Consider the following 25,196-nt stretch of genomic DNA (forward strand, 5'->3'; position numbering starts at 1 on the left):
GAAGCATCTAATTATGGACCTTTACACAATGATTCAAGATTCAAGTTTATTTATCAAGTGTACATCGAATATATAGTAAAACACATTGTTGTTCACCTAAGGATATGTTGGGGCAGCCTGCTGGTTTTGCTACATATTCCAGTGTCAACATTGTAATTGTCCCTGCCTTTACCACCTTTTCTGGCAACTTGTTACATTTACCCACCATCTCGGTGTGTAAACTAGCCCTTCAAATCTTTCCACTCACATCTTAAACCTATGTCCTTTAGCATTACCATAAGAAAAATAGTACCACTATTTACCCTGTGGTCCTCGTGATCTTCCATTCATCAATAACAGCCCAACCTATCCAGTCAACACACACAAATTGCTGGAAGAACTCAGCAGGCCAGGCAGCATCTGTGGAAAAGATGTTTGGGGCTGAGACACCTTGGCAAGACTTATCCAGTTTCTCCTAGGACTGGAGTCCTCCAATCCAGAGAGGATCCTTCCTGTAGTATGACAACCAGATCTGCACACAATTCTCCATGTGCTGGCAGCCCAAATTTTTGTACAGCTACAATGCTCCATGTAGTCTAACCAACCATTCTCAATGAAAACATTATATTCATTTTAAGGCTGTAGGTAGCACGGGCAAAAATCAGCATCGTGGCTGACCAAAACTGAGATACAAGCTGTAAATGGAAAATATAAAAATCTTTATATACACAGCAGCACAGCAGACCCAAGAGAATGTCACTCTCCTGACACAATCAAATGATTGATCAAACCACATTGTTCTATTATGTTGAATATTTATTTACTTAGATAGATACAGCACGAAATAAGCCCTTCCAGTCTTTGAGCCGCAACATCGAGCAAACCCTGATTTAAGCATAGCCAACAGATAGGACAACTTCCATAGATAAATTAAGCTACTAACTGGACTGTGAGAGGACCTGAGGAAACCCACACATTCTACAGGGAAGACCGTATAAACTCCTCACTGATGGAGGGGCCAGGGGCCCTGGCAGAAATATTTAAAATGTCAATATCCACGGGTCAGGTGCCAGAGAATTGGAGGATAGCTCATGTAGTTCTGTTGTTTAAAAAAGGCTCAAAAAGTAAGCCAGGAAATTATAGACCAGTAAGTTTGACATTGGTAGGAGGTAAATTATTGGAAGGATTACTAAGAGATAGGATCTACAAGTATTTGGATAGTCAGGGACTTATTAGAAAAAGCATGGCTTTGTGCGTGATAGGTCATGTTTAACCAATCTATTAGAGTTTTTCGAGGAAATTACCAGGAAAGTGGATGAAGGGAAGGCAGTGGATGTTGTATACATGGACTTCAGTAAGGCCTTTGACAAGGTCCCACATGGGAGGTTAGTTAGGAAGATTCAGTTACTAGGTATACATGGAGAGGTAGTAAATTGGATTAGACATTGGCTCAATGGGAGAAGTCAGAGAGTGGTAGTGGAGGATTGCTACTCTGAGTGGAGGCCTGTGACAAGTGATGTGCCACAGGGATCAGTGCTGGATCCATTGTTATTTGTCATCTATATCAATGATCTAGATGATAATGTGGCAAATTGGATCAGCAAATTTGCTGATGATTCAAAGATTGGAGATGTAGTGGACAGTGAGGAAGGTTTTCAAAGCTTGCAGAGGGATTTGGACCAGCTGGAGGAATGGGCTGACAAATGGCAGATGGAGTTTAATGCAGACAAGTGTGAGGTACTGCACTTCGGAAAGTCAAACCAAGGTAGAACATACAAGGTAAATGGTAGGACACTGAGGAGTGCAGTAGAACAGGGGGATCTGGGAGTACAGATACATAATTCCCTAAAAGTGGCATCACAGGTTGTAATGAGAGCTTTTGGTACATTGGCCTTTATAAATCAAAGTATTGAGTATAAGAGTTGGAATGTAATGGTGAGGTTGTATAAGACATTGGTGAGACCGAATTTGGAGTATTGTGTGCAGTCACCTAATTACAGGAAGGATATTAATAAGGTTGAAAGAGTGCAGAGAAGGTTTACAAGGATGTTGCCAGGACTTGAGAAACTGAGTTACAGAGAAAGGTTGAATAGGTTAGGACTTTATTCCCAGGAGCGTAGGAGAATGAGGGGTGATTTGATAGTGTATAAAATTATGATGGGTATAGATAGAATGAATGCAAGCAGTCTTTTTCTTCTGAGGCTAGGGGAGAAAAAAAGCGGAGGTCATGGGTTAAGGGTGAAGGGGAAAAGTTTAAAGGGAACATTGGGGGGGGGCTTCTTCACGCCGAGAGTGGTGGGAATGTGGAACGAGCTGCCAAATGAAGTGGTGAATGTGGGCTCACTTTTGACATTTAAGGAAATCTTGGACAAGTATGTGGATGAGAGGGGTTTGGAGGGATATGGCCCAGGTACAGGTCAGTGGGACTAGGCAGAAAAATGGTTCAGCACAGACAAAGAGGGCCAAAATGCCTGGTTCTGTGCTGTAATGTTCTATGGTTGTATGATGTTCGAATTGAACTCTGAACTCCGACCGCGCATCTCGCCGCAGCAGTGATTCTGTTCACCTTACTGGAGAATGGTTGCAGTGTGGTTGCACGAGGGACTTCAGCAGCAAGGCTAGAGTGCAGAGGTCAGGGCAGTTCTCTTTTTAAGCAAAGCAAACTGAGTGGAAAGTTGGCCGAGGTGTACACAGAGAAGGTGATTTACCCTATTAGTAAATGGTTTGAGAATAGGAGACAATTTCAAAATGATGGCAATATGAACAGCAGAAGTTGGTAGGAGCGGGGAAATGGGGGCAAAATCTTTCCAAGTATGAATAGGTCATGATCTGAAATCACTTCTAGCAGTGGGGGTCAGCACCGACCAGGGCTTTCAAAAGAGATCAGCATTAATGAGGGCAAGAGTAACTGGCACAAAGGAGAGCACAATAGGAATGGTACTGCTGATGACCTTTTGTAATGTAAGTTTTGGAATGATCAGTGATCACACTGAAAAATAATATTTTGAGTGAATATTGATACAATGAGGGTTTTCCTACTGTTTGGTGTATCTGGAACTTGGGTCAGACTTTTGTGATAAATATTCACCATTTCTTACTGAAATATTGGAGTAAATTCTTCTCTCAGAAAGTTGTGAAAGCTGGGAACTCGTTATTGCAGAGAATTGTGGATTCTGAGTCATTAGACCAGAAGAGCATAAAGCATTGGAGCAAAATTAGGTCATCAAGTCTGCTCGGCCATTTGATCACAGCTAATCCATTTCCCCTTCAGCCCCATTATCTCCATAACATTTCACGCCCTGACTTATCAAGAATCTATCAACTTCTGCCTTAAATACACTCAATGACCTGGCCTCCACAGCTGCCTATGGCATAAATTCCACAGATTTACCACTCTCTGGCTAAAGCAATTCCTCATCTCAATTCCATATGGACATTACTCTATTCTGAGGTTGTGCCCTCTGGTCCTGGACTCCCTCAGTACAGGAAATATTTTCTCCGTCTCCAACATTCTTTCAACATTCAATAGGTTTAAATGCGATCCTCCCTCAATCTTCCTAGCAAGTACAGTCCAAAAGCCATCAAACACTTCTCAGAAGGCAAGTCTTTCAATCCCAAAATTATTCGTGTGAGCCTCCTTTGAACCCTCTCCAATGTCAGCACATCCTTTCTTAGATAAGGGGCCCAAAACTGCTCACTACACTCCAAGTGCAGCCTCACCAGTGCCTTATAAAGCCTCAACATTACATCCTTGCTTTTATATTCTAGTCCTCTCGGAATGAATGCTAACATGCATTTGTCTTTCTCGCCACTGACTCAACCTGCAACTTGACCTTTCAGGAATCTTGCATGAGGACTCCCAAGTATCTTTACACCTCAGATTTTTGAATTTTCTCCCTGTTTAGAAAATTCAGGTATGTTCATGGCCATGCTTACGCACCTGGTCAATGAATATCAGAGGCACTGTAATAAATGTAATCCCTACTTTTCTTTTAGTACCTGCATGGTGCTGCAAGATTTTTAAAGTACATTGAACAAATGAAAAGCTGATTAGGTATTTATTCCTATCTTTATTGCTGAAATATATGCAGATGGATAGGTGAATGGCAGCTGGGCAAATAATCTAAGTGACCCAAACCTAGGGTAACAACTCCCATGTCTAATTTCAAGTTACACCCAGAAATCGAAAGTAACTAGATATTGAAGGCACAAGCTCTTTTGCTTGTGCCACAATAAAGCCATTTTGTCATGAAGCATTTGCTGAATTCGATTAAAAGATATGGTTATTGAAACAGAAAAGTAATCAGGAGAACCCCCAATGTAATTCTATTCTTGTTGAGCTGAAACAATAAATCATATACAAATGAATACTATTTTTTTCTTCTTCATTTCTAAAGGCTTGGCAAGTGACATTATTGACATTCATTTTAATATGTTTAAACATTGGTGAGTTTTTCCCTAGTTAAGATAATTTTGATGGACCATAAGTATTTCTGTACTAAAGAGGGTACAAAAGCTATAAACTAGGTGTCCATTTCTAATCTGCTGTCCTTCCAGGGAATCAACATTGGCATTCTCATCCACAAATCTAGCTCAGTATTAAAAATAGTCAAAATGCCTTTTGCAACATGGAAGGTAAACCGACTAATGGGAAATCATTAACACGAGGAAATCTGCAGACGCTGGAAATTCAAGCAACACTCACAAAATGCTGGTGGAACACAGCAGGCCAAGGAGCATCTATAGGGAGAAGCACTGTCGATGTTTCGGGCCGAGACCCTTCTTCAGATCAGTTATGAGCAGGTGCCAGAACCCCAGTGGGTGGCTTTACTCTTGCTTCTGGTTGTTCTCCAGCTCTCGCAAAGGTGATGGGTCAATTGCAGGCTTGAGTACGCTTGCTGTTACTGATTAGGAAGATTGCTTCTGTGAAGGGACTTCAATACCCAGTCATGTCTCCAGCAGCATCGGTCCCTTCCAAGAGCTTTTGGGCAGCAGCTCAGGATGTGCTCCAAGGTTCCTCTTCCAGAACACAACAGAGAGTCTGGGGCATCAACCTTCCCCTGACTATGGATGGGTTGGGCAAAATGTCATACACTGCCTGGACAAGGAACTTAATTTGGGATGGCTCTGTTTGCCAGAGATCGGACGACGGTCTTCTCCCACCTGATCCAGGCTCCCTGCAGCTTGACGCCCACTGCTTCGGTGGATCTCACTTCATCCACGGCACCAGGAACAACACTGGATATTCTGTCTGGGTAGCCTCCAACCTGATGGCATGAACATTGATTTCTCTAACCTCCGTTAATGCCCCTCCTCCCCTTCTTACCCCATTCCTTATTTATCCATCTATCTATTTATTTATTTATTTATTTATTTTCTCTTCCCCTCTCTCTCTCTCCCCCCCCCCTTTTTTCTCTCTCTGCCCCTCTCACAATCACTCCTTGCCTGTTCTCCATCTCCCTCTGGTGCTCCCCCCCTCCCCCTTTCTTTCTCCCTAGGCTTCCCGTCCCATGATCCTTTCCCTTCTCCAGCTCTGTATCCCTTTCGCCAATCACCTTTCCAGCTCTTAGCTTCACCCCACCCCCTCCGGTCTTCTCCTATCATTTTGCATTTCCCCCTTCCCTCTCCAAACCTCTTACTATCTCTTCTTTCAGTTATTAGGGGTCTGGGCCCGAAACGTCGACTGTACTTCTTCCTATAGATGCTGCCTGGCCTGCTGTGTTCCACCAGCATTTTGTGTGTGTTGCTTGAATTTTCAGCATCTGCAGATTTCCTTGTATATGCGGCTGCTCTCACTTCCTCCTGGATGAGTTTATGCTTCTTCCTCCCCATCCCTGTGTCATACCTGAGGACTGGGTAACTTCCCCGGCTAGCTCTTCCACAGGTCACCACTCCCACTAGGACATTGCTGGACAGCCGAGATTCAGTCTATTGCATGGCTTCTTATGCTCTATGCTTTCTCCTGTTCTTCGCAATGACCCCTGCCAGGGCCACCTACCTGCACAGCACTCTTTCAATAGCTGCTACACTTCATTCTGCATTGCTATTGTTTTACCTCACTCGAGCTCAATGCAATGTGTAATGGTTAGACATGAAAAACTTGTATGCAAGACAAGTTTTTCCACTGTATCTTAATACACAATAATAATAATCCAAGTACCTTAAAAATGTTGTTAATATATCTGCCTCAACCATTTATTCTGGCAACTCATTCCATATACTGACCATCCTCCGGTTTAAAAATTTGCTTCTCAGGTCCCTATTAAACCTCTCCCCTCTCATTCTTGATACCTCAACCCTGAGGAAAGACTGTATACTTTCACCCTATCTCTGCCCTCAATTTTATACTGTTATGAATGTACCACAGCTCTGAGGGGCCGAAGGGTGCAGGGTAGCCCCCTCCTTTGTGAGAATCGCAAGATCACTATTGATTTGGGTCCGGAGACCCAGGAAATGATAGAGAGACGTGCGGAATGTCTTGACCCCATCCCCCAGCGATATAAAGCTACGGGAAATGGCCATTGTCTCTTGAAGACGAACTTGTGTATTACAATATTGTGCTACGTGGAAGCCCTCAGGCAAAGTGGGCTGGTTGAGGAAGGGATTGCCTCACCCCCAACCTGATTGACATCTGAGACCCTGTGAGTCAGGATAAAAGAGGGTCTGTGGGAACAGCCCCTTCAGACGTACCAGAAGAAACGCTAGCAATCCCATAATAGCAGAAGCCGATGGGAGGAGGTCACGTGCGTTCGGTTCCATTTGCCCCGGAACCGGTGGCTTTTACCACGGAAGAACGGCTTTTAGCTAACAAAGGGGAAACCAACTCCCAACAACCCTTGACATCATAAAAGGACTGGGGCAAGTTTTAACCCGTCTTTCTCTCAAACCAAAACGCTGCAGCTTGAACGAACTAACAGTGACTTTTATATTTCCATTGGACAATACATTATCCCCTAGACAACAATAGGGCTATTTCTTATTGATTATTATTATACCCACGCTTTTAGATTTAGTATTGATGACGTATATTATCTGTATGGTTGCATTGATCTTATTTTTGTGTATCTTTATCAATAAATACTGTTAAAAATAGTACCATCAGACTTCAACGGACCTCTCTATCTTTGCTGGTAAGTGACCCAGTTACGGGGTTCGTAACAATACACCTCTATTAGTTCACCTGTCATCCCGTATGATCCATTGAAAGAGGTCATATAACCTGCTCAACCTTTCTCTATAACACAGGTCTGAGTTCCAGCAACCTTGCTGTAAGTCTCCTCTGTACTCTTTCCAGCAGAATGGAATCCTACAAGGCGGCCAAAACTGAACTTAATTTTCCTTGAAAATGTCTTGCACAATTGCAACACAAGATCTCAAATTCGATGCTCAGTGCCCTGATTGAAGAAGGCCAGTGTGCTAAAAATCTTCACCACCCTGGCTTCCTGCCACACTTTCTTCAACGATCCATGTCCAGAATCCCTCTGCCCTATAACATTCTCCGGGACACTATTGTTCCCTATCCAAGTTCTACCACGACTTGCCTTCCCAAAATGCACTTACCCAGAAGTCCGTTTGCCATTCCTCAGCCCACTTGCCCTGTTGATCAAGATACCTCTGTAAATCCAGATTAACATCATCACTGTAAACAACACCTGCTATTTTAGTGTCATATGTAAACATACCAAAATGTCATGGTATACGCTGGAAAAAATTGAATCCAACTCTGGAAGAAAGACAGACCCCCATGTACAGGCGGCAAACAGAGTTTGAGAATATTAGAGGCACGATCAAGCGACACTGCAAGGAGATACATTCTCAAAACTAGGACCCCGCAAAATTGGTTGAACAGTGGCTTGGATATTGGTCAGCTGGAGTCAAGGATGCCATTTATTCCAAAGGCCACAATGCAAGTTCACTTTCTGTGCTTCACTGGTCTATGCTCAAGGCTTTTTCCAAGGTCGACTAGGTTCACTAGGTCTCCCATGGGTTATCATCTTCCCAAGTTTATTCAATATTTCCAAGATTTATTCTATTTTCCTATGTTTTTGAGGATTGTTCTATGTTCCTGAGGTTTTTTTCTATATTTTTGAGGTTTATTCAATGTCTTGAGTTTACCAGTTTGTAATTTATCTTTTTTATTGGTTCATCAAACATTTCCATAAGATGTATTTCAGACATTGTACATATATATCATATAATCATATATATCACAAATCTCCACATAGTATTTATCTGATGTATAGACTTATAGAAAAGAGTGGAAAGAAAAAACAAGCAAAAGGAAATAATTATGTACAAGTAGGGAGTGATCTTTCTTTGCAACATATTCATTGATTTGTGAGAATAAAATCAGGCCTATGAGGCACTATGTAGTTAAACCAACTTTCCCAGTATGAATTAAATTGTTCCAATTTATGATTAACAGATGTTGTTATCTTCTCCATTTTGTAAACGTCCACTGTAATTTCCATCCATGTATTTAAAGTTGGGCTCTCCTGTGATAACCATTTCCTAGTAAGAGTCTTTTTACCAGCCACCAACAGAATATTCATTAAATATTTATCTCTTTTCAATCATTCTTGAGGTATATATCCAAAATATATGGTCTCACTCTCTAAGGGTACTTCACATTTAAAGATGTCCTGTAGGGCATTGTGTATCCCCTTCCAATAGTCTTTGATAACAGGGCAGTCCCAAAAAATATGATAATGATTTGCATTTTGATTTTCACAATTTCCCCAGCAAACAGGGAGGTTACTATCATAATTGGATTTCTGAGAGGGTGTAATAAAATATCTTATTAAGTTTTTCGTCCAAACTCCCTCCATTTCTGTGAACTGGTACACTTCCATTGATACCTCCATATTATTGTCCATTCTTCCTCAGATATAATTATCCCTCCTTCCTTCTCCCATTTTGTTTTAAAGTATGAAGTCGAATCTGTTTTAAGATTTGACAACCCCTTATATATGCTTGAAATGATTCTACTACCGTTATCTGAATTATATGCTTTTCTAAATAGCTCTATCAAGCATGTACTTGCCTTGGTTACATTTTTAAGCGTCTTATTAACATATTGTCGCATCTGTAAATACCAATAAAAATCTGGCTTTTCTAATAAGTGTTTCTCTTTAAGCATTTCAAAACTGAACAGTGTTCCTTCTGTCATTATGTTGCAAAGAACTGTTATTACTTCAGCTGTCCAGTCCTTAAATCCAGCATCCAATTTTCTTTGGTGTAAAATCCAGGTCATATGCACACCATTTAAGAATTGCAATATCTTCCTCCAAATTATATTCTTTTATCGTAGTTTTCCATATTTTAAGAGTCAATTTCACCCATGGGTTATCAATAGTATTTATGTACCTTTGCAGGTTGTTATCAGCCAAAATTGCTTGTATGGGAATGGGAAGTACCCACTCCTCAATGTTTCTCCATTGAACATCATATGATGGGTTGCACTAACATATCACAGCTCTCAACTGTGCTGCAAAATAATAATCTCTAAGAGAAGTTAGGCCCTATCCCCCCTTTTCCTTTGCTAATTGCAAAGTTTTGAGATGAACTCTAGGCCTTTTACCCTGCCAAATATACCTTGATAGCATCTTGTTCCATTCATTGAATTGATTTTGATTAATCTCTATTGGTAGGGTCTGAAAGAGATATAACAGTCTGGGCAGTATATTCATTTTACTAGACTCAATCCTTGAACTGAGACTGAAAAAGGGAATCAGGTTCCATCCTGCCACATCTTCCTTAATTTTTTTATATAAAGGCTGATAATTACATTCTGATAATTTTTCCAAATCTTTTGGCATAATGATGCCCAAATATTTGAAAGACTCTGTGTGCCATGCCTAGGGATATCTACTTTCAATTTTTCTTGGTGGGCTATAGTAATATGAAAGTAATTGGGTTTTATCTATGTTGATCTTGTATCCTAATAATTGACCATATTGTTCAAAGGATTGCATCAATTTAGGTAAAGAGTATGTTGGTTGCCCTAGACAGATCAAAATGTCATCCGCATAACAAGCCAATTTATGCTCTGTCCCTTTAATAGTAATTCCCCTGATATCTTCATTTTGTCTGATGGATTGAGCTAATGGTTCCAGATCTAGTGCGAAGAGTAGTGGTGACCATGCACAACCCTGTCTCGTGCCCCTTTCTAGGGTAAGACTATTTGATAAATATCCATTGATTTTAATGCCAGCAGTAGGGTTGTCATATAGTGTCTGTATAGTTTTAATAATTGTGTTTTAGAAACCAAATCTATGTAAAACTCTGTAAAGAAAATTCCAATTAACTGAATCAAATGCCTTTACAGCGTCCACACTTATCACTATGCTTCGATTTTATTTTTTTGTATATGATCCATAATCTGAAGTGTCCTTCGTATATTGTCTTGTGTTTGGTGTTGTCGTATAAAACCTGTCTAATCGTTACCTATCAGAATGGGTAGAAACTCCTCTAATCGTTTGGCCATGATGGAGGTAAATAATCTATAATCTGCATTAAGAACAGATATTGGTCCAAATAACCTGCATTCCATTTTATCCTTCCCTTCTTTTGGTATAGCTGAGATTATTGATTCCTTCCAACTGGATGGCATTTATGCCTTTTTTAGAGCCCAGTTCAGTGTGGGGAGTAAAACAGGAATTAACTCATTTTTAAATTCTTTGTACCACTCTGCCTTATACCAATCTGATCCTGGTGACTTGCTTAATTTAAGCCGACAAAATGCAGCTTTTAATTCAACTTCAGTTATGTCAGCAGTCATTGTTCTATTTTGTTCTTCGTTTAAAGTGGGTAACTCTAGAGAATTCAAGAAGGTGTCAGTTTGGGTTATGCTTCCCCCTGGAACTTTGGAATATAGAGTTTTGTAAAACACTTCAAAAGCTTCTTGAATTTCACTTAGCTTATTTTTTATCATTTTCATTCTTGGATCCCTAATTCTATGAATTGTATTTTCTGCTATTTTTTTTCAGTTTCCACGCCAGTATTTTCATAGACTTTGATCCATTTTCATAATGTCTCTGTTTCAGAAACATTAATTTTTTCCTGATTCCTTGCATAGCCAAACTATTAATTTCATTCCTAATTTTTTTTAATTGCCCCTAATGTATCCTGTGCCAAATTCAATTTGTGTTTTTTCTCTAGTTCCTTCAGCCTATTTTGTAATTCCTCTAATGTTTTATTCCTTATTTTTTTTCTTACGTGAACATATCGCTATAATTTTCCCTCTTAGGACAGCCTTCAGAGTACCCCATAATATGGGAGGTGAAACCTCTCCATTATCATTAAATTCTAAGCAGAGACCAATTTCTTTTTAATTTGTTCCTTAAAGTACGGATCATTGAGTAGACTTGAATTTAGTTTCCAAACAGTATTCTTTGGTTGTAGGTCAAAAACAACAGATAAATATATAGCAAACATGAGGAAATCTGCAGATGTTTTAAATTCAAACAACAACACACACAAAATGCTGGTGAAACACAGCAGGCCAGGCAGCATCTATAAGGAGAAGCACTGTCGATGTTTCAGGCCGAGACCCTTCGTCAGATAAATATATAGGTGCATGGTCACTTACATCTATTGTCCCAATTCCACAGGTGTTTATTTTGTCTTTTCCAAATGTTATGAAATAGTCTATTCTTGTATATACAGAATGAGGAACAGAATAATGAGTGTAATCCCTTCTGTCAGGGAAAAGGTCCCTCCATATATCGATTAAACAAACATCCTCAAAAAGTGTATTAACTTTCTTATGTAAGGATTTTGTTTCATAGGTTTTTCTATTGGAAGAGTCTAAGTTTGGTTGTAATTGTAAAATTAAGTCTCCCCCACATATCAGGAGACCTTCTGTTTCTGCTATCATAATATCAGTAATTTTCCGAAAGAAACTAATATCACTTCTCAGGGGTGCGTATATATTCAATAGAGTAACTGAATTTCCATCTATATTCCCCCTTACCAGAATATATCTGCCCTCTTTATCTCCCATTTTGAATACTTTTTCAAAATTTAGCTTACTTGAGATAAGAATAGCAACTCCTCTCCTATGTCCTGATTTATATGAGGAGAAAAACAAATTAGTGAAGCCCATTCTCTTTAGTTTTCTATGCTCATTATCACTTAAATGAGTTCCCTGTAAATATACTACATGGGCTTGTTCTTTTTTCATTTTGGATAAAATTCTATAATGTTTCATTAGATTTAATAGCCCATTGGCGTTAAAAGAAATGAATTTTACTTTGTCACTAGCCATCTGTATTTATCTGTCAATGTATCATTGAAATTAGCAGAATAAAACTTAATTGATCTACTCCCTGAACAAATAAGAACCAAGAAACGCAAATAGTAATAAAAATGGCAACGAATGTGTGATTCCAAGGCTAAGGTCTCTGGTAGAAGACCCTGTGTTGAGCTAGAGGAAATGTCTAGCTGTGGGGGATAACCCCTCCTACTTGTGAGTTGAGGGCCCCCATTGCAGTATTCATAAAAGTCAGTGAACAAATCCATTACACAGAAGATTTCCGTGTACTCCTCCTCTATATATACATACACACACACACAAACACACATATATATATATTCTAAATTTGGTGGGGAAAAAGGAGTAAGTGAGTGAATAAAGAATAACAACTAAGTAATATAAATTCCACATTATAAGAAGTATTTCTCGAGATAGGTATATCACCGTCTACTTTTGCTTCCGTGTAGCTTCTCAACATTTTTAAAGTTAGCCAAACGTTATGGCTCTTCTGAAGGGGGTGAGGACTGTCTTTGAAAAACACTTCCTGATATACTTCTCTCGGCCTCCTCCCGTCTCCTGCCTTCTCAATTCTTGCACTATTTCCCAAGCGGAGCGGGATAATTCCTCTGCCAGGCTTTCCCTCGGTTTGATCACGCTGACGGGCAACCCTCTGGCCTTCATGTCTGTAGTCACCTCTTCCACTGTCTGATACAGTTGGATCCCATCTTGATAAAACACTCAAAGTTTAGCAGGGTACGGAGTTTGAAAACTAATCCTTTCTTGCTTTAGTATTCGCTTTACCTCAGAGTATTCTTTACGTTTCTGCAGGACTGTGGGGGGGGGGGGGGGGGGGGAGGTAATCTTGGACGAAATATATTAATTTATCGTCTTACCCAAGGCCCTTCGTAGAATCTCCGCCTTCGCACTGTATCAAAGGAATTTAATTATTATTGAGCGTGGCTTATCTGCTCTATCTCGGGTAGGCTTTGGGATGAGCGCACGACGTGCTCTCTCAGTTTCCAGCTCCATAGTTGAGGGAAGCTCCAGCGTGTCCTGCAGCAACTTTCTGACAAACTCCATCATAGACAAGCCCTCCGCTCCTTTGGGAATGTTGTAGATTCTGATATTTTTCCACCATGATCTTCCCTCCAGGTCAAGCAGTTTACCTTCTTGTTGATTTAATATTTTTATCGTCTTACTCAGTATCCGTTCCATGTTTTGCACGCAATCTTCCACCTTCTAAATTCGAGTCTCTGCCACCGCTATTTTTTGATTGATGTTGGTGAGCTCTGACTTAATATCATGTAGATGCTGTTTTATATCTTTTTGGAACTCCCTTATCACTGTCAAAATTTTGATCCCATTCGCCGCTTCACCTGAGCAAGGCCCAGTGTCCGCCTCGCTAACACACGGTCGGGTAGGAGAGCCACTCGCTGCACTCCTCTCAGCCACAGGCTCCGCAGTATCACTTTTTTTATTTCCATTCCTTTTCCCCATTCTTGCCCGTCTTATCAGTTGAAGTGCTTTCAAAAAATACTATATTTGATGGGTTAACGGGGCTAAATATGCATTTTTCTGGAGGAGCTAGTGACTTAAGCTGCCATTCTCGACGATGACATCACCAGAACCTGGCTACCAGCCCTGTGTTGAGATCTGCAGGTCCGCCTTGAGTTTACCAGCCCTGTCTCAAGTTCCCCGGGGTAGAGACTACTCCAATGAGCTCTCTAGGCCTGGGTGGGGAGCTGGAGAGCCAGAGCCTTGGGCTTCACAGTTTCTGCTGTAATGAGCTCTCAAGTTCTGGGCATGGAGCCAGAGACTGTTGGGCTCCAAAGTTTGTTTGACTTTCCCAAGCTTTGTTCAATGTTCACAAGTTTTATTTGACGTTCCTGTGTTTTATTTAATGTTCAAGAGTTTAATTCTATGTTCCTGAGTTTTATTCTATCTACTATGTTTCCTAGGTTTATTCAACACCTTGAATTTACCAGACCTATCTTAAGATGACTATGTCTGTCTCCAGTTGACCAGCCCTGTCTCGAGATCACCAGTAGTTCCTGGATCTGGTGCCCAGATCTCCCTGGGCTGTCAGGTGTCAGCCTTAGGCAGGGAGCTAATGTATAAACTCTCTGGGCCTGGGCAGGAAGCCAGAGAACCTTGGGCTCAGAGGTGTCTAAAGCATCTTAACTGGTTAATTGTTGTTTAACCTATATCATTGTTTACCCTTGTTAGGTTTATTTTGATAGGCTCAGGGATTCTGGTCACATGTACTGTTTTAATGTACATTCCTTTGCACTTCTAGTGGGGTCCTAGTTTTGAGAATGTTTCATCTCACAGTGTTGATGTTCTGCTGGATTTTGTACAATAAAATTTGATAAGACTTATCAAAATATTCTCTCAACCATTTTTCTCTGCTCCATCATACTTCACAGCCTTTTCGCTGGACGTACGTCAGTCCATCACATTGCCATGCCTATCTTAGACCTTCCTGCAAGTTGCAGTGGCTTCAGGCCACTCATAGCATTTGGGGAGGGGAGGAAGACACGGTAACAGAGTTGCAACAAGTATTGATGCCGCCTCAGCTCCAGCAACCCCGGTTTGAGCTTGACCACCTCTATTGTCAGTGGAGTTTGCACATTCTCCCTGTAGGCCAGAGCCCTGATGCTCCGAGGCCCTCCCACATCGCAAGGACACACGGGTGCTGCAAATCACCCCTAGTGCATGTGCACAGAGGGAGAATCAGAGTAGAGTTGAATTGCACATGAAGATTAGGTGATTGGAAAATAAGTGGGGGTATGGAATTAATCTGAGAGATGGTATAGACCCTGTGGTACTAACAGTCTATGCTGTGGAAAATTATGAGACCATATCAGGGCATTGAATAGTGTGTGATAGAGGCTGCAGACTCCACTCCTTTCTGCTTCCTTCCTCCTCCGCATAGCTGGCTCAGAGAGCAGCTCTTTAAGGTCTGACAGCTCAGTACAGGCAGGACTTTCATAATTATCCTCTGCCACTCCCATCATGAATAGGTTAGAAGATAATGATTCATTAACAGTGAAACAACATCAGTACAAACAGAAGAAATTCTGCAAATGCTGGCAGTCCAAAGCGACACACACAAAATGCTGCAGGAACTCAGCAGTCCGGCAGCTTCTATGGAAAGCAGCAAGCAGTTGACGTTTTGAGTTGAAACCCTTCTTCAGTATAATTTCACTCACCTTTGAAAGGAATTTTGCAAATAGACAATGAAAAGCAATTGAAACATTATCTGGCACTGGCATTCAAATTCAAAGACTTATCAGTGTACATAAACAGGTCCAACACAGCATCTCACATATTGTTGTAGATCAATACAGTGTAACAACTAATATTTATGGTGCAAAAATCTTTAATGATCTAGTTCCTGCTATTGGATATAAAGAATTTTCTACCCGAACAGATTTAAATTCACTTACACCTTAAGTTAAAAAATCAGATGCAATTAAGTAGCACTCTCTGCAGGGTAAAAGCATGAAAAGGGGAGAAGTATTTGCACTTTACCTACAACAACCTTCATGAGCTTAGGACATCACAAAACATTTTATAACCACTGAAGCAGTTGGGAGTTTTCTTTCATTTGACCACTTTTCACAATGTAAGGATCTGCTTTGTGATGAGTATTGAGAAATAAATATAAACCAGTACAAGAAGAAGAGGTCCTTTGTTCTTCAAAATTGAGTCACAAATTTTTTTATCTGAAAGACAACATCTTCAGTGGCTTTGCACACCTTCGGTGTTGACTGGAGATGTGGTCATTGCACTGAATTGGTGCTTAAACTTCAAAACATGACAAGGCCATGGACTCTGCCATCTTAGGCCCAACTAACATTTAAACTGTGAAAAATGATTACTACCTTAGTTGCAAACTATGCTTCTACCACATTCCACTAATACTTGCTGTAACTTTATACAGCGATACTACAGATAGATTAAATCTTAGTTTAGAGGTGTGCCCCTAGGACTCTAGAATGCCAAACAATACAATTATTATTTTAGTTAAAACATATACACAATTCAGTGAGCCACAAAACTAAGTATTTTTCAGGTCTTATGAAAAGATGATTTGTACATTTCAAGATGGTCTAAGAAAAATGCCTGATGGTGAAGAAATTTGATTGCACAGAGGCAGTCAAGCCAGTTGTTCATTACCATTGCTTATGCAGTCGCTTTTCGTTTGTCTTCTCCTGCTTAAAACAAAAGCATTGGGCCCTGGCTTTCCCATTTGTGAAGCACTAAATCCAATCCAAGACACAACTTTAGGAAAATTTTTTAATACAAATCACAATTTAAGTTCATTCATATATTAGCAATTATTAACAGGGTTTAATTCTGTATTTGTTACCATTAGATTTGAGAAATTGAGTATGTTGCATTCAAAGATCAAATTCAGTTTCAAGTACAATAAGAAATTCAGTTTTAAATTGTCTGTGCCCTTGCTCACAGTTCAGTTTTGATTTTATGTACCAAATCTTTCTGATCAATCATATCCAGATGTTGGTTCCACCGATTGTATGCTAACAAGGCTATGTTTTTGGCACCAATGGCACTCATTTCCATGGCACTTGCTGCCCACTCGATACCATTCAAATAGTACAGGTTGTCATGAAGAATTATGGGAGGGATCCCTTTACCAGAGTTGTATTCAGGATATGCCAGCCAATCAGTGACCTGCACAGAGTAGTACGAGCGGAAGATAGTCTTCAGTTGTTCTTTAGTAAGTGGCTTGGCAGAGAAGACTTTCCACACCGCTGCTTCCTGTGGTTGTTTTCTTCGGTAATTAGCAGTGATATTCACTGGGCAAATACTCCCTGTGCTAAGTACAAATAGTTTTGGACTTTCTACTGTTAGAATTACTGCATAAGGGAACAGTTTGGGGTCTGGGAATCCAAAATATGAGGAATTAAGATAACCATGAACTATAGAAACAATTAGATGCTTATATTGACCTGGAAATGGTGTGATAGGTGGTGTAAACGCATTGAATGTGATGCTTGTAGTTTCATGATGTAAAGGAGTTGCAATGACTACAATATCATAGAAGTCATAACCACCTTCATTTTCATTTTCATATTTCACTTGGTAAAGAGCTTTATTACCTATAAAAAGAAAATATTACAATTACTTACAGAAATAGATTGAAAATTGCTTAAAATATCATGAATTAGTCCTATAAAAGAACAAATCTGTCTTCACTCTTCAGGCATGAAATGGACTACTGGTTCAGTTCAACAATACAAAGACTGTAGAATCCAACTCAGCAACTTTGCTTGCTGTTTCCACTATCCAATTATCAGGCGCTTCATAACGGCAAATTAAAAAGCAGATCAACAATGGTGGGAGTAGGACAGTGTTAGAATGGGGTTGAGGCTTTGGTGAGGAGAGGACAAGGCTGTAGGTAGATTTCAGGTAACTTTTGTACTTATTGCACAGTTATAGCAGTGGAAGTGCCAGGTAGGGTAGTAGAATGCTCCTCTTGTGTGATGTGGGAAGGGAGGGAGACTGTCAGCATTCCTGACAACTACACCTGAAAGAAGTGCATCCAGCTGCAGCTTTTAGCAGACCATGTTAAGGAACTGGAGCTGGAGCTGGTGAACTCAGGATAATTTGAGAGGCCGTGGGGTTGAGTGAAAGGCGATGCAGGGAGGTTGTTACACCTAAGCTGCAGGACAGAGGTAAATGGGTGACCAAAAGGGGAAAAGGGATAGGTAGTGAGTGTAAATCCTTGAGGACTGGCAGGTGGCTAATGTTCCACTATTCGAGAAAGGAAACAGGGTTGATCCTGGAAACTACAGACTGGCAAGTCTCACATCAGTGGTAGGGAAATTGCTGGAGAGAATTCTTAGGGTAGGGTTTACAAGCATTTGAAAATCCATAGCCTAGTTAGAGAGAGCCAGCATGGCTTTGTGTAGGACAAATTCTGTCTTAGTAACTTGATAAGCTTTGATAACGGTGGAGCTGTTGATGTTGTCTACATGGATTTCAGTAAAGCTTTTGACAAGGTAACTTAATCCAGTAGATTAAGATACACAGGATCCATGGTGAATTGGTCATTTGGATTCAGAACTGGCTTGCCTGTAGAAGGCAGAGGGTCATAGTTGAAGGGTCCTATTCTAGCTGGATGTATGTGCTATATATTGTGCAGCATGAGGGATTAGTTTAGATGACTGTTTGATTACTAATTCATTCAGTTCGGCACAACATTGTGGCCCAAAGGACCTGTCACAGCTGTACAGTTCTATGTTCTATGTTACATGTGTTCTGTTGGAAAGTATCTTTAGTGGATTTGTCCATTACTTCAAATTTTAACTTGATTTTACAACTGTCAAAATCTACCCAACAGTAGCAGTTGTATCTTAGTAACTTGATTGAGATTTTTGATGAGGTGATGAGGGTGATTTATGAAGGTAGAATTGTGGATGGTGTCTATAGTAGCATAGAATGTGTGCTCAGGAAGTTAACTCTTCATAAGGCATTGAAAGGATTATTGGAGAATGGATAGAAAGTCTGAAAAAACTAAACAGGATTGGGAGATTTTTTTTTAAAAAAGAATATCAATATGTACTCTTGTCCATCCCAAGGATCAATGAGGGAACTATTGCCCTCTCTGTCTCTGTCTGGCTGAACGTCAGGAGGGGGGAAAGGAGAGAAAAAAAATGGGCTGAAAAGTGGCAGGCAGAATTTAATGCAAACAAGAGCGAAATGTTGCACTTTGGTAGGTCCAACCAGGGTAGGTCTTACTGAGCGAATGGTGGGACACAGTGCATTAGAACAAAGGGATCTGGGAATACTGGTCCATAATTCATTGAAAGTTGGGGCATGGGTAGATAGGGTTGTAAAGAAAGCTTTTGGCATATTGGCTTTCATAAATGAAAGTACCGAGTACAGGAGATGGGATGTTACATTGAAGTTGTAAAGAATGCTGGTAAGGTCTAATTTGGAGTATTATTTCAGCTTTGGTCACCTACCTACAGGAAGAATGTAAATAAGGTTGAAAGAGTACAGAGAAAATCTACAAGGCTGTTGCTGGGACTGGAGGACCTGAGTTATAAGGAAAGATTGAAATAGCTTAGGTCTCAATTCCTTGTAACATAGGAAGATTGAGGGAAGATTTGTTAGATGTATACAAAATTATGAGGGGAATAGATAGGGTAAATGCTTGTAGGCTTTTTCCCACTGAGGTTGGGTGGGACTACAACTGGAGGTTATGGGTTAAGGGTGAAAGGTGAAAAGTTTAAGGGGAACATTAGGAGAAACTTCTTCACACAAAGGGTCACGAGGGCATTGAATGAGCTGCCAGGGTATGTGGTGCGTGCGAGCTTGATGTCAATGTTTAAGATCAGTTTGGAAGGTAGGGTATGGAGATGCAAGTCGATGGGACAAGGCAGTTTAAATGGTTTGGCACGGACTAGATGGGCAGAAGGCCTGTTTCAGTGCTGTAGTTTTCTGACTCCATGGCCATCAAAATTGGGCTTTCTTCAATTTAGAATCTCAATTCAAGGACCAGACTTTTCCTTTTTTATAATTATCTTGAAACTAATGGCATCATGATCACTGGATGCAAAAAGTTCCCCTACACAAACTTCGGTCACCTGCCTGTCTCATTCCCTAATAGGAAATCTAGTTTTGCACTCTCTAGTTGGAACACTGATGTTCTGATTAAGGAAACTTCCTTGAACAGATTTGACAAAACTCTATCCCATCCAACTCTTCTACAGTATGGGAGCCCCAGTCAAAACATGGAAAGTTAAAATCACCTTATGTTAAACATAGCCTTATGTTTCTTGCAAAAGTCTGCGATCTCGCTAAAATTTGCTCGTCCAAATCCTGCTGATATTGTGTGTCCTATAATATAATCTGATTAACAGGGTAGGGTTTAATCTACCCTGTTATTTTGTTTGATAAAGCTTCCCAATCCGCTAACTTCACTCTGATTTTTGCTCTATTATATGCGCTCTCTTTGGCTTTTATGTTGGCTTTGATTCTCTTGTTAGCTACAATTGTATCATCTTGCCTTTAGGGTACTTTCTACCCCGGAAGAGAGCCCAATACTTCAAAAATCTGAAGTCCTCTCTCTTGTATCAACTCCTTAGCCACATATTAAACTGTATGATCTTCCTATTTCTGGCCTCACTAGCATGTGGTACAGGTAGCAATCCTGAGATCACAACCCTAGGGGTCCTGTCCTTCAACTTTGCACCTAACTTCCTGAACTCGTTCTGCAGGACCTCGTCACCCATTCTACCCATGTCATTGGTAACTATTTGACCACAATCTCTGGCTGCTCACCCTCCCAATTAATACTGCTGTAGACTCAATCTGAAATGCCCTTGACCCTGGCACTTGGATGGCAACAAACCATACAGGAATCTCGTTCTTGTCCAAAGTACTTTCTTTCCGTTTCCCTAACCAATGAATCCCCTCTCACTATAGCTCGCCTCTTCTTACCCCCTTCCCTTTGAACCACAGTGTCAGAGACCTGCTCACTGCGGCTGATCCCTGGTACGTCTTGTAAGGTATCCAAAGCAGTATACAGTCGACCCTCCGTATCTGCAGGGATTTGGTTCCAGGACCCCCTGTGGATAGCAAATTTCGTGGATGCTCGAGTCACTTATATAAAATGGCATTGTATTTGCATATAACCTACACACATCCTCCCGTATACTTTAAATCACCTCTAGATTATACCTAATATAATATAAATACTATGTAAATACTTGTTATACTGTATTGTTTAGGGAATAATGACAAGAAAAAAAAAGTCTGTACACACTCAAACAATGAGTGCTGAAGAGTAAACTTCATTTTATTTTTCTGATCCCAATCCGCGGTTGGTTGAATCCGTGGATGCAGAACCAGCGGATACAGAGGGCCAACTGTACTTATTATTGAGGGGAACGGCTATAGGGGTACTCTGCACTAGCAGCCTATTCCCTTTACGTCTCTTAACAGTCACCCAGGTACCTGCCTCCTGCAACTTAGGGGTGGCTACCTCCTGTAGCTCCCATCTATCACCTCCTCATTCTCCCATATAATCCAAAGGTCATCAAACTGCATTTCCAATACCTTAACATAGTCTCTAAAGCTGCAGGTTGGCCCACTTCACACAGATGTAGTTATCAGGGAGACTGATGTTCTTCCAAACTTCCCACATCTCACACAAGGAACATACCACTGACTCTGGACCCATTCTCAGCACACTACCCATGCACTAACAGAGAAGAGATTTAGTAGAAAGGAAGGGAGCCATGGCAGTGTAGTAGTTAGCACGATTCTATTACAGCTTGGAATGGCGGAGTTCAGAGTTCAATTCGGACTATAGTGAGTTTGTATGTCCTCCCCGTGACTACATGGGTCTCCTCCACATGCTCCAGTTTCCCCCCAGTTCAAGGACGTATTGGTTGGTCAGTTACAGACAGACATACTTTATTGATCCCGAGGGAAAATGGGTTTCATTACAGTTGCACCAACCAAGAATAGAGTAGAAATATAGCAAATAAAAACCAGAAATAAATAATAAGTAAATTATGCCAAGTAGAAATAAGTCCAGGACCAGCCTATTGGCTCAGGGTATCTGACACTCCGAGGGAGGAGTTGTAAAGTTTGATGGCCATAGGCAGGAATGAATTCCTATGACGCTCAGTGTTGCATCTCGGTGGAATGAGTTTGGTCATTGTAAATTACCCCATAATTAGGCTAGGGATAAATCGAGGGTTGCTGAGCAGTGTGTCTTGAAGAGTTGGAAGAGCCTATTCCACACTGTATCTTATAAACTCCCTTAGAGCCTCCATCTGTGCTTGCTGAAGCCTGTTGAGCCAAAGCCATAACAATGCCCACTCACACAATGACACACTGCTTACACCTCCTTTCTTTTCATTGCCTCAAACAATAGGTCACTCCCAATGAGACATGCAGTTTACAAAAGGCTCCTGTCCTGCAAGATGTCACTCACTTGCTACTTCAAAACAATCAAAATTACTCCCAATAATCTTAATTGGTATCAGTAGAAAACTAAACTATGTTGGAATTAATTCACTTCTATTACAGCTGCATATCTGCAAAACTGACAAATTACTTGATTAGCTAGTAATGACTACCTGTTTTTCAGTGACTGCACAATTTCCGTAAAATATTAATAATTTTACATTGATTTTGCCCATCTGATCAATTTACAAGATGTTACTAAGTACTCTAAGCATTTGCTTATGGTGCTTTGAACATATCCCAGCTTGATGACTAAAGACATATACATAAAATAAAAACCTAGCCTTAGCATGAACAGGCCTCAAACCTACTTTGCCATTTAATACAATCATTACTTATATTCTACCTTGACATCATTTTCCTGCCCAAATCTCATACCCCTCAATTCTTTTAGTATCTAAATGTCTGTTGATCTCTGGATCGAATGCACTCTGCATTAGATCCTCAATAGTACTCCAAGGAGAATTTCAAAGATTCTCTAGATGCATTTCCATCTTGAAAACCCAGTTTCTTACTTTGAGACTGTGCCCCCAGCTTCCAAACAACCAGAAAGGGAATTTATCACCCTGCTCTACTATGTAAAGTTACATAAAACTTTTGTGCATTTCCATGACATGTCCTCTCATTCTTCTAAATGAAGACAGGCTATCCGTGTCTTCTCATATGATAAATATGCCCTGTAGGAATCAATCTGGTGGAACTTTGAGGCGCTTTCTCTACTACATACTCCAGACTTTATTCTGTAGTCTCACCATGGCCCTCTATTGCACAGAGATGGGTTGACTCTTTAAGAAAGTCCAACATACCTTTTTCTTTCCGTATGCTCATATTTGTCGTTATTGATTCTAGAAAAAAGCTGCCAACACCACCAACATCTTTCAAAGTCTCATCATTGAAAATAAACCTTTTACATTTTTCTACCAGTAGATGGCTTCAAATTTTCAAATTATTTTCAATTTCTTCACGTTTTTTAACTAGTCCATATCCCCCTGCTGTACCTCTGTATTCCCCTTGCACTTCATAGTACGACCTGTTTTTGCCACATCAAACTCATCCTCTCATCTAAATCACTGATGGAGCTTAAAAACAGTACTAACTCCATTCCAATAGTAACAACCATCCATATATTTGGACTGTTTTTTGTCTGTTAATCAATTCTCACTATTGTATTAGCCCAAACACACTGTACTAATTTTATTATTGCACTGAAGACCACGGAATGTGGATGCAAAAGTTAACATGTTGATAAAGGAGGAATATGGCATGAAGTCAGGGAGTAATGATGCCACTTTATAAACTTCTGGTTAGGCCAATCTGGAGGATTACATTTAAATCTGGTTGCTTCATTATACAAAGGATGTAGGGGCTTTGGAGAAAGTGGTGAAGCTTTATCTGGTTTATGCCTAGATTACAAGGCATTTACTATGAGGAGAGGCTGAACAAAGCAGAGTTGTTTTCTTTGGTGCGGTGGAGGCAGCGAGGAGCCCTGACAGATGTTTATAAGATCATGAAAGACTCAGATAGAGTAGACAGTAGGCATCTTTGCCCAGAATCAAACTGCTCATCACTAGTGGACACAATTAAGGTTAGATGGGAAATTCAAAGGTGAAGTTTGGGGAAAGATCTGCTTTTAAACACAGAGATTGGTAACTGGAATACAGAGTTGGCAGTAGGAGTGAGTGCAAGAGAGGTGCCTAAGACGCTCTTAGATAGGCACAAGAGCCTGCAAAGAACAGAGGAAGGGAGAAGGGACTAGGTTAGATAGCCACTTAATTACTAGTTCAATTAATCCAGCACAACACCTTGGCCCAAGGGGCTTGTTCCTGTGCTATGTTCTATATCTCTACAAGATGACAACTAAGGCTGTAGATGCAGGTCTTCAAAGTACTATTTTATAGACTTGTGGGGAAATAAAACTAGAAAGAGACAAAAAGAACTTTAAACAGTCATGAACTAAAACGAAGTTTTGATTTCACTTCCATTGTCTCGACAAGATACTCAGGAAAAATAATCACTCTTCTTTAAACATTTACTTAACTAATCAATTCTGCTCATAAAATGCTGCATGCAGAAAAAATTCTTATGCATTACTTGAAATGCCTTTCTTTCCTCTACACTTGATTATCTGCCTTCAGGGAAACCAATCTACTGTTTTAAGGGTGTGTGGAAAATGAGATACAGCCCACATCTTAGAGTCATTAATAACACTTTAACTTTAGTTAGTAAAATGCAACCTAGAGATTTTCTACTGTTGCTTGTATCCTGGAGCTGACAGAATTTCAAAAATAATTGGGATGGCTGTTAAGAGTCACAAGATCAAAGCATCTTGTACTCCAAATATTATCTACAAGAAATGTTTCCACAGAGAAGCAAGGGGTGTGTGTGTTTAAAATGCAAGACCAATAGCTGGTATTTATGCAGCTCCTTCTGCATAATAATCCACTTCCGGAGCTCTTTTCTAAATGCTTGATCAAAGAGCAAAGTAGTGTCATAAGTAAAAGACAGAGCAGGAAGTTGTGAGGATGAGGGCAGAATTCCAGTGTTTAGCCAATAAGACAGTGAAATTCACACGAGGAAAAATCTCTTATCAGGAAGGTTGCAGACAGAGATTATACAAAATTTTAATTGCTCAACTGGGGGCCAAAGTTTTAAATAATATAGATAGGTAGAGGGACTATCAGTTATAGGATAACAACTGTTAGTAAAAGAACTCTTTCAAAAACAGTTTCAAAAAAGCTTCTAAAAAGCTTTGATATAAAGTCATGAGTGTTTCTGTGACGGACGTTTTTCAAAGGTTCAGAAACTGACACCTAAAATCTGGAAGTGCACCATCATGGAATAAGCATCCAATCTATTTGATAAAATTTTGTCATTTGTACCAGTAGATATTCCTTGCCAGGGTGTATTAACAGACTAGAGTGGCTTTAATTTCTTATCCTCAGAAGAG

The 25,196-nt window shown here is 40.3% G+C and overlaps 1 protein-coding gene across 1 annotated transcript in view; it reads right to left on the bottom strand.

The window, feature by feature from the left end:
- Positions 1–15,645: 15,645 nt before the first annotated feature.
- LOC132405407 (prenylcysteine oxidase-like) overlaps positions 15,646–25,196 on the bottom strand; it is a 50,679-nt gene continuing 41,128 nt past the window's right edge. The window contains exon 6 of the mRNA XM_059990177.1: positions 15,646–17,364. Coding sequence (XP_059846160.1) covers positions 16,706–17,364 — 659 coding nt within the window. The 3' untranslated portion in view covers positions 15,646–16,705. The remainder of the gene's footprint in view (positions 17,365–25,196) is intronic.

Source organism: Hypanus sabinus, chromosome 15, assembly GCF_030144855.1.
Source record: "Hypanus sabinus isolate sHypSab1 chromosome 15, sHypSab1.hap1, whole genome shotgun sequence".
In the NCBI taxonomy this organism is placed as follows: Eukaryota; Metazoa; Chordata; class Chondrichthyes; order Myliobatiformes; family Dasyatidae; genus Hypanus; species Hypanus sabinus.